The sequence below is a fragment of the Mustelus asterias genome, chromosome 5 (genome assembly GCF_964213995.1).
Source record: "Mustelus asterias chromosome 5, sMusAst1.hap1.1, whole genome shotgun sequence".
NCBI lineage: Eukaryota > Metazoa > Chordata > Chondrichthyes > Carcharhiniformes > Triakidae > Mustelus > Mustelus asterias.
This window is the reverse complement of record NC_135805.1, coordinates 63,027,081-63,037,891: the sequence shown is the minus strand read 5'-3', so window position 1 is coordinate 63,037,891 and position 10,811 is coordinate 63,027,081. Positions and strand designations below refer to the sequence as shown.

The 10,811-nt window shown below is 43.0% G+C and overlaps 1 protein-coding gene across 1 annotated transcript in view; it reads right to left on the bottom strand.

The window, feature by feature from the left end:
• Positions 1-3,753: 3,753 nt before the first annotated feature.
• The window catches only part of slc35f6 (solute carrier family 35 member F6), a 31,809-nt gene continuing 24,751 nt past the window's right edge, over positions 3,754-10,811 (bottom strand). The window contains exons 5-6 of the mRNA XM_078212667.1: positions 9,278-9,388; positions 3,754-4,999 (exon numbers count right to left, since the gene is read on the bottom strand). Coding sequence (XP_078068793.1) covers positions 4,527-4,999; positions 9,278-9,388 — 584 coding nt within the window. The 3' untranslated portion in view covers positions 3,754-4,526. The remainder of the gene's footprint in view (positions 5,000-9,277; positions 9,389-10,811) is intronic.

Sequence of the window (10,811 nt, the reverse complement as noted above, 5' to 3'; positions counted from 1 at the left end):
ACTCAGGCTTTTTTTCTTCATCTGGGTGGTTGGGGTGCTGATATAGGCAGATTTAAAGTTTGTCACAAATAAGGCTTACATTAACATTGCAATAAAGTTACTGTGAAATTCCCCTAGTCACCACACTCCAGCACCTGTTTGGGTCAATTCATCTAACCAGCACGTCTTTCAAACTGTGGGAGGAAACTCACGCAGACATGGAGAACGTGCAAACTCCACACAGACCCAAGCTGGGAATTGAACCTGGGTCTCTGGTGCTATGAGGCAACAGTGCTAATGACTATAATAAAAACAGGTGGCAAGGTGATAGTTAACCCTAGAGGATTTCCCTCATCTTGTTGGGAGGAGAGTTTTAGCTCAGATATCTGGCTGATGGGTGTCTTGATGATGCTTCTTGTCAGTAGAATGTCCTTGGTGGAAAATGAGTTAGAGTTTTTAAGTGATGGGGAGCCTGATTGGTGCCTCTGATGTGGTAGGAGAGGAGGGAGTGATGTTGCAAGCCTTGTCATGGGTACAAAGCTTTAACTTATTGGTTCCTGTTTGTGGGTGTACACTGCCTTGTACCAATGGTGGTAGCTGGATGTTTTCCCCCCCCGGGTCATTCTTTCATTGCTCAGGAGGTACTGCGATGCAGAGGTAGGGCCTGGTGGTTGCATATTAACCCAAGGGCCATGAGCTCATGGTTTTATCTGGAGATTCCCCCACCCTTTCTGGTATCTTTGCTTCATCTATACAAGATGCCACCTACTCTTGCAATGTTTCATCATTTATACCAATACTTGGTCTTTTCTGTATGTTTGTGGAATGATTTTGGGATGGGGTAAAGGAAAACTTTCAATAACATTCTTAAAAAAATCAGATTGGCTTCAGCTAGGCCAAGCATAGCAGTTGCCTGAAGCAGTACTGCAGCATTCTACCTCAAAAAAAGGTCCAACATCCTGGAAGGGTAGGGAGAACACCCCAACTTGGGCTTCCCCCACACGCCCCAGCCCTTCCCACTTGAAGGGAAAAAAGGTGTAAAATGTTATATTCCACCCTACCCATATCCAGCAATCTGAAAAATTAAGAACCTTATCCCACCTGGTCTCAAAGGGCCACACTAGGTTTCCTACCTGAGGCCCTGCCCACCCAATTATAGAAACCCTACAGTACAGAAAGAGGCCATTCGGCCCATCGAGTCTGCACCGACCACAATCCTACCCATGCCCTACCCCCATATCCCTACATATTTTACTCACTAATCCCTCCAACCTACACATCTCAGGACACTAAGGGCAATTTTTAGCATGGCCAATCAACCTAACCTGCACATCTTTGGACTGTGGGAGGAAACCAGAGCACCCGGACGAAACCCACACAGACATGAGGAGAATGTGCAAACTCCACACAGACAGTGACCCAAGCTGGGAATCGAACCCAGGTCCTTGGAGCTGTGAAGCAGCAGTGCTAACCACTGTGCTACCATGAAATTCCATCAGTGAGAGTTCCTGGAGGAAACCCATCCAGTCAATTTTAAGCTCTTATCTACCCCACAATTCACCTTAGGGTGGGGGAGAGAAAGTTCTGCTCCATTTGAGACTTCCTGTTTGGTTTGAAACTCCCACTAGTGATAACATCTTACCATCTACCCTGTCAAGCCCATTCAGGATCTTATATTTTTGAATACAATCAGGTCTCTTTTCTAAATGCCAAGGAATATGCTACCCTTGATCATTTGGTTGTCCAGTCAATATGCAGATTAAAATCTCTCATGATAACTGCAGTTCCCTTCCAACAGGTCCTTGATATTTCCCCATTTAAGCCATTTTCTTGATAGGCAAGAGTGGGAGCAGTCTTTCTCCCCTTGCTAGTCATTTCAACTCTGATTCTACATCACTATCCACTGCCTTTATCACAACTCAGAATTACTCCAAAACCTTCCTTGATTAACAATGCTCCCCACAGCCTTTCCTCTTTGGCCTGTTCTTTTGGAACATTGCTCAGGCAACCAGGTTTCTGTAATAGCCAATAGATGTATGTTGCAATCTGCTATCAATTCATCTATATTATTGCAAATGCTTTGTGCATTCAGATAAAGAACATTTAGCAATTGCTCTGTTGCATATTTTTGTTTATGTTCCCCCTCACTATCCTGTCCCACTGCTCCCTCATACCAGACTTTTTTTAAAAAACCTTCATTACATTATGCAACAGGCATGGCAATGGTCTTATTTTCATGTGCAATTAAATATACCCAGTTTTAAAGTGGAGGAAAGACAATATATATTGGCTAGTTGGCTTCCCCAACATGGTTTTAGAGGCTTGACTAAAATCAGACAATACTGCTGCAATGAAAGGAAGTGTTGAATAAATTGACAAATGCAAAAAATCTTGACCAACTACCAAAAGAAACCACCAAGTCTTGCAGACAAGTTAGGCTGTGCTTAGCCACAACTTGCATTGTCCCTGCACAGTGCAAGGTCACATGCAAAACATCCAGCAATTGGAGAAACTGTTGCTCACTTAAAAAAAAACTACAAAACCCAGTGTGGTGGGGAGTTTCCTCCTTAATCTGGCTTCAGGATGTGAAGCAGAGTAAGCTAGCCTTCTTACAATTAGAATGTTGAAGTTCAAGCTTTAGCAAGCTCCCAGGTCCATTGATCCTAGAAGCAAACAAAAAGGTAGAAAACACTGGCAATATGGTGCCAAATTGATTTAGTTAAAAGCAGTCAGGGAACAAAACAAAATGTCAAGCTGCTGTATCCTCAGACAGTATATAAATCAATTCCTGGGGAAAAGATCTTGCTCATTCTAGTGGACACATTAAAACAAACCTTTCACACAACCATAAATGTCTTGTGTACTTTGCCACCAGAAGGTGCATACACAATTTTACAATAGATTGAAGAGGGAAATGGACTGGGAATGAATTGAGATGTGGAGATGCCAGCGTTGGACTGGGGTGAACACAGTAAGAGTTTTAACAACACCAGGTTAAAGTCCAATATGTTTATTTGGTAGCAAACACCATTAGCTTTCAGAGCGCTGCTCCTTCGTCAGATGGAGTGGAAATGTGCTCTCAGCAGTCACGGGCATTCAGCCCATGATCTTCGGGTAAGCGTTCTCCAAGGTGGCCTTCACGACACACGACAGCGCAGAGTCGCTGAGCAGAAACTGTAGCTAAGTTCTGCACACATGAGGACGGCCTAAACCAGGATGTTGGATTTATGTCACATTATCAGTAACCCCCACAGCTTGCCTCCTGGACATGCAGGCTGTCCCGTCTGGAGACGATACACATCTCTTTAACCTGTGCTTATTGCTCCCTCCACCCACATTGTCTGTATCTTTAAGACCTGGCTGGCTGTAGGGATTTGCATTCTAATCAGTATTCTGTAACTTGATTTTGTGTTTCTGTGCCCTGTTTGAGAGCACATTTCCACTCCATCTGACAAAGGAGCAGCGCTCCGAAAGCTAATGGTGTTTGCTACCAAATAAACCTGTTGGACTTTAACCTGGTGTTAAAACTCTTACAATGAATTGAGAACCAGGATACAGCCACTTCAAACCTTGGTAAAATAAAAAGAATTTGTTAAATTTCTGCTGAAGGTGCAAGTCATGAATCTGGCTGGTTTTAAAACCGGCAATTGATCAAATATATGTTCAGGGCACACAGATATCGCAATACCACAATGGAGATAATATTGTAGCCATACATTTGCCTTCTAGTGTTAAGATGTTTCACAAGAAAGACACAATCATGCCACATGGTTTGTATAGAAGCAACAGATTTAATATATACAGTTTCATAACTTAAAAATAATTTCCTTGGAATGTACAAAGATTGCCTTGAGTGTTGGAAGTTTTACACCAAATTGACTTGTGCAATTCAAGGGCGGTCAAAAGCAGAATTTCTTATCCATAAAATTACCCCCACTTTACAGCATAGATTGTGTTAGGAGATCTGTGCAAGAGTGTTTACATATGGCAAAAAAAATCATTGGCATCTAGTTTCTACTTTGTTTCCTGAATGATTGTTGCAACTGCAGAAGGCCCAGTGTGACTGTTTAGACAAGTGGTTGACAGGGGACAGGTAGGCATCACCAGTTTACTTACTTTCTTAACAGTCTGTGTAGTACCTAGGGGGAGGAGAGCTTCAGAAAAACACTGGGAAATGCATGTGCGCCAGCTGCAAATGAGGATTTTGGGGTTTCCCCAAGAGCACAGGTGAATTAAAAAAAAATTAACATTTCCCTTCCATTCCCAATCTTCAGGCCTCCTGCTGAAGCCAGTTATGGTAGCTGCAAGTCACTCAGGCCTTATGCCCCCTCATCACAGCACAAGTGGCACCATGCAAAACTGTCTAAGCCAGAAGGACTGACCAGCACAGCACTCATCCACGGCACCAGTAGAAAGGTAACAGTCCAGAAGCAGCACCATTAAATTACAAACACTAAGTGGATTCATCAATTGGCAAAAAATGTAAAAGTGAAACTAAATTTCCATTAAAAAAGGAAACCTTCCTAAATCAGTGAGGCATTCATTCATTATGGGCTAACATTTATGGAGTCTTTGTTTTCAGTCAATAATCGTTCCCTTTCAAGATTTTCCTCCATTCGTTCCTTGCACCAGGGGAGCTTTGCTAGCAATGGTTTATGGAACCCATTGTAGAGTGCAGCACCTAACAGCAGGATGAAAAAACCAAGGACTTGGAGACCATGGAACTGTTCCCAACCCACCGAGAGGCTCACTATCCAGATGACGATGGTCCGCAGACTGTCCAGAACCATCCTTGTAGTTGCACTGATTTCCTTTGTAACACTAATACCAGCAAAGTTGAAGAATGCAATACTCAAGATGTTCCCCAAGAGGGCTAGAAAGATTAATGGCTTTATCCCTATTTGACAGAAGGCATCAAGTGCATCTTCAAGGACACCTCTGGGATTGCCACCAAACTGGCCTACAGGGATATAGTACATTGGAATCAACAGCAGAGTTAGGATGATGAATCCAAACATTCCTAAGGGGAAAAACAAGTGACCACAAATTAGAAAAATACAAGGTTTTCATTGAGCAGATTTTAAGTATTACAGATCAAATATAGGAACAGTTTACAAGGAACATGGTAGACAAGGACTTCTCTGCCAACAAACAGACATTGCTCAAGACTGATGCACACTATTGTTTTGCTCATTTACCAGACCATTTTTGCCACTATCAATCCAAGATATTAGTGTGCTGTTTGCCAAAACCCTGAAGTGGAAAATAGTCACTTCCATAAAACAGTTAGCAGTAGAATACCATTTTGACCAAATATCTGCCCCTTTTTAAATGGGTAAACATGGCAGTCAATATACAGCAGCAAGATGAATTACTGGCCAAGTGCATTTAAAGAAAACACGAGTTCACTATCAACTGTCCTAGTGGATGAACCCAACTGCATTCCTAGAAGAACTAAAATTGGTATTTGTTATTGAAAAGTCAGAAGTCCTGAAAGAGGATAAAACAAGGCCCAAGAGCAGACTTGCAGATAAGAGGAGGAAGGGTGGAGAGTCAAGTGTGATGTTACAAACAGCAGCATGGGTGAATTTTTTTTAAAAAAAATACAAAAAGAATGTGTATTGGTCCCTAGGCCAACATTTGTTGTCCTTCTCTAATTGAGCTACTCCTTGAAACAGTTCAGTCAATGGAGTATAGATTCACACATTGTGCTGAAGGAACAGGGATTATAATTCCAAGTCAGTGTGGTGGCCTACTTCTGCACCAAGTCCTATTTTGTCCTTCTTGGTGGTAGAGGTCACAGCCTTGGAAAGGTATTATTGAAGGAGCCTTGATGAGTTGCAGTGCATCTTGTAGATGGCACTTTGCATCAATGCCAAAGGATGTGAATGTTTCAAGATGGATGGGGTGCTAATCAAACAGGCTACTTTGTCCTAGATATTGCAAGTTGTGTTGTTGGAGCCATGTCATCCATCAAACTCCTGACCTGTGCCTTGCAAACCAGCCTTAAGGGAGCCAGAAGGGGGTTATTCACCTCAACTGTTTGTAGCCAATATTTATATGGCTGGTCCTGTTCAGTTTGCACTTTAACCTACGGAGGTGGATCAAATGCAAGAGCCAAGAATCTGCAACTTATCAAATCCTGTAAGTAAGCTGTTTAGACAGACATGTCAGGACATTAGGTGTGTTGCAGCAGCATGCAACTGTTTCTGGACAACCACACCTGCAACTTAAGGTAGTGGAAGTCAGTTGCAAACATTGTAGCATCGGGGGGGGGGGGGGGGGGGGGGAAGCACCATTTCAGGAAGCACACTCACCACTTAGATTTAGGAGATATGGTTGGTCAGGGCCAGGAGGGTGCATCTGCAAGTCAGACAGGTATGGGGACTTGGGATGTGGTGATGGAGGAGCCTCAGCCCTCATCTTTGTCCGAGAGGTACTTGTTAGCAACCTCTGGATGAGAATCCTGGATTGAAAAATATGAGCCGATTTTGCTAGGCTAATTCAGAAATTAGAAGGGACAAGCAAAAGAGTGGTTCAAAGACTAGTGTAGGGATTTTGATTCATGCAGCACAAGCTGTTCTGTTCATAAGACTCCACTGGGCTGGGAGAAACATCCTGGAAATTGTATAACACTGGGAATGTGGATAGAGCTTAATGTTTGTGGTTGGGGTGGTGGGGGCAGGGGGGGCGGGGTGTGGTATTGAGGTGAGACAAGTTTAAGACAATACAACAGTGCAGTGATTTAGGTAAAGATGAGCATGGTGAAAGCAAAAAATAATTAAGCCAATCTGAATGCACAATGTATTTGTAGCAAGACAGAAGAGCAGATCAAATTAATTTATATCAGACAGTAAGACGACAAGTTTGGGAATTAATTTCAGGATATAAAGATGACTTAGAAGATCAGGAAGTGGCAGTATGGATGGAAATTTGGAACAAGGCAGCTGAACATCATAGGCTCCTTAACATTGCCTTTAGGCAATGTAATAAGACAGGAAAGACAAATCAAATAGGCCAAAAGGCAGTCTTGAACATGTTTTCAAGACAGCTTCCTGGAACATTGAAACCAAATTAGGGGTAAAGATATTTAGAGGTAGTATTGTGTCATGGGGAAAGAGCCAACTAGTAACTTTAGCAAAAAGATCTTCTCCATAGAGTGATACACAAATCCAATTTGAGATCAATACTCTAACTCAATAAGAACCTCAAAATGTAAGCAAAGCCAATTTCTTTAGGTAGAGGGGAAAACTGGGCAAGGTTGGGACAGCACAGTAGTTAGCACTGCTGCTTCAGTGCCAGAGACCCAGGTTGTGTGGAGTTTGCACGTTCTCCCCATGTCTGCATGGGTTTCTTCCCACATTCTGAAAGGTGTTGGTTAGGTGCATTGGCCTAAACAGGTGCTGGAGTGTGGCGACTAGGGGAATTTCACAGCAACTTCATTGCAGTGTTAATGTAAGCCTTACATGTGACAAAACAAACTAACTTTGACTTAGGTTGGTAACTAGAGAAAAAAGTGTGACAGTCAGTAGGCTGTGGGAAACAGAAATAATTCAAAATGTTCAAAAACATAAAACTGATTCATCTGTGGTTGAGAGGAAGTTAAAGATTAGATTAAAAGAGGGTTATGCAAGAGGAATATAGTAAACCATTGAATTAGGAGAGTTTTTAAACCAAAGTGTGACCACAAAGTTGATGGTCAAATAGGAAAAGTTTGTGTTACAAGTAAGACTTGCATTAACACTGCAATGAAGTTACTGTGAAATTCCCCTAGTCGCCACAGTTTGGTGTCTGTTTGGGTCAATGCACCTAACCAGCACATCTTTCAGAATGTGGGAGGAAACCAAAGCATTGGGAGGAAATCCACACAGACACGGAGAACGAGCAAACTCCACACAGACTGACCCAAGCCAGGAATCGAACCCAGGTCCCTGGCACTGTGAGGCCGCAGTGCTAACCACTGTGCCACCCCAGAGTAAAGGGAGTAAACTAGCCAGGAATAAAAAGTGCACACACACAATGATTATATGGAATGGTCTCCTTCTGCCCCTATTGTTAATTAGTGGAAGTAGAAAGGGCAGCAAAATGCAGCAAGAACTGTGCAAATTTAAAAGTTCAGATTCAACATGGAGGGTGATTCTCAAAAAAATTGTTGAATTAGTATAAAAACTGGAGTGAAATGGGAGTTTCAAAATGCAGAGTGCACTAGCATAAATCCTGTTAAAGTTAGTGGGTGGGGCCTATTCCACCTCAGAGGCCAGCCCCCCCGCCTGCCCCCCCCCCCCCCAACTGTGCCCCCTGAACATTGGCACTTGGCCCCTTTGGCAGTGCCAGGGGCTAGGCTGGCAAGAGCATTTAAATGAGTATCTGCATACATAATGCAGCTCCATGCAGATTTCTGGTGCAGAGCTGACAGTGCCAGAAATGCATAGAGGCTGTGGTGTCCACCAGGAAACCTGTGAAATGGCCTCCACTTAAGTCTCCTGGCCCGCTGTGCTACAAAAGTGGTGCAGCAGGATGAGAATCCACCACCCCACCCCCCCAAATGATTCTACTGTGGTCGTGTCCTAACAAATAAAAACCATCAGCTTTACACAAGCTAAAAAAACCACCAGGTACACTGTGGAGATGGGGAGTGCTTGATGCCAATACTAGATCAGTGAAGTGCAATTATCCCCACAGCTAAACTTCACTCACCAACTGTGGTGCACAAATGAATTTAAAGGAAGCCGCCTTTACTGAAATGCAAGTGCCTCTGGTGCAATCTCAATTTTCTTCTTAAAATAAAATTAAGAGGAGGAAGATCTGGGCAGGAATTCTCCAAACCCACACCCCTGCCTGTGGGTTTCTCATTAGTGTGGGGTGATGGCAATGGAATTCCCATAGACAGCAGCAGAACCAGAGAATCTCACTGCTAGTAAACAATGTGCCACCTCCTGCCAGCACGAAACACGTGGCTGGGAGGATGGAGAATTTCATCCTTGGATTTACTTTAGTGAAAGGAACAATGTATCAATCCCTGAATAATAGCTATGGATTGACAGTTTGGTCTGGAGTCCATAAGCAAGCAATAAAACAAACATCTGATCTACAATTATTGCACTCCTAACATATTCCCAGCTATATATTATACAAATCCCAAATAAAGCCAGATCATTTTCTTCTCCTCTCTCTCCTCTCCCTCCCCCCCCCCCCCCATTATAAATATTCCACCAAAGTGTTCACAAACATGGACATTCTCCCTTTTATGGTTTAATGTGAACATTTTAGGGTTTTCACTACTAGCATAAAGACATACCTTCTGTACCCACAGCTTGAAGTGGATGTACATCATGCTTATAAACAAACTTTTCTTCTAGCACCATCTGAATAGCCACAATGATCTGTGCAATGATGATTAGGAGATCTCCTAGGAATTAAAAAGGGAATTGTTTAAACAAAAAACTAAACTGCATAATTACTGCTGCAAAATTCCAATCTGGGGTGAAGATTTGTGTTTTGAGCCAAAGGTAGAGACATGGACTGGGATCTTCTGGCTGTTCACATCCAGCTGCTACTGCAAGCGAGGGTGGAGAAATTGGCACTCAGCCAAATTGCTGTTCACTGCAGCAGGACCAGAGAATCCCACTGGTGTGAATGGCTAGAATATTCAACCTGTTGCCAAGGCAGAATTGGGAAGTTAAATGGTCCAGTTCAGTGATTAAAGGTTGGTGCTTTGAACAAGCAGTATTTGAAACTGTTGGAGATGGGGAATGATAATGGGCTGTTTCCATTCAGTAGCAAATTTCAACAAGACCAGACCAGTCTGAAGTTCAACATATCCCTAGGGTAAGGGGTTTGTTAGGTGTTCAGGAGGGCTTCCTGACACAGTATGTGGATAAGCCTACAAGAGGAGAGGCTTACTTGATTTGGTATTAGGGAATGAACCTGGGCAGGTGTCAGATCCCAGTGGGACAGCATTTTGGGGATAGTGATCATAACCATCTCCTTTACATTAGCATTGGAGAGATAGGATCAGTCAAGCTAGGAAAGTGTTTATTTAGAGCAAGGGCAATTATGAGGCTATTAGGCAGAAAATTAGAGGCATAAATTGGAAGGAGGTTCTCTCAGGGAAATGTACAGATGTGGCAAATTTAAGGAAAATTTGTCTGGAGCTTTGCACAGCAACGTTCCAATGAGACAGGGGAGTTATAGTAGGTTACAGGAACCATGGTGCATGAAAGCTGTAACGAATTTAGTCAAGAAAAGCCTACAAAAGGTTCAGGGAGCTAGGTAATGTTAGAAATCTAGAAGAGTATACGACTAGTGGGAAGAAACTGGAGGGAAATTAGAAGAGCAAGAAGGGGTCATGAAAAGGCCTTGGCAGACAGGATAAAGGAAAACCCCAAGGCATTCTACAAGTATGTGAAGAGCAAGATGTGAAGGAGTAGGACCTATCAAATGTGACGGTGGGAAAGTCTGTATAGAACCAGTAGAAACAGCAGAGGTACTCAATGAATACTTTGCTTCAGTATTCAGTGGAAAAGGACCTTGGTAGTTGCAGTGCAGACTTGCAATGGACTGAGAAGATTGAGCATGTGAGCATTAGGAAAGAGGATGTGTTGGAGCTTTTGAAAAGCATCAAGTTAGATAAATCGCTGGAACCAGATGGGATGTACCTCAGGTTACTGTGGGTGGTGAGGGAAGAGATTGCTGAGCCTCTGGCAATGATCTTTGCATCATCAATGGAGACAGGAGAGGTTCTGGAGGATTGGGGATGTGGTTCCGTTATTCAAGAAAGGGAGAAGAAATAGCCTGGGAAACTATAGACCAGAGAGTCTAACCTCAGTGGT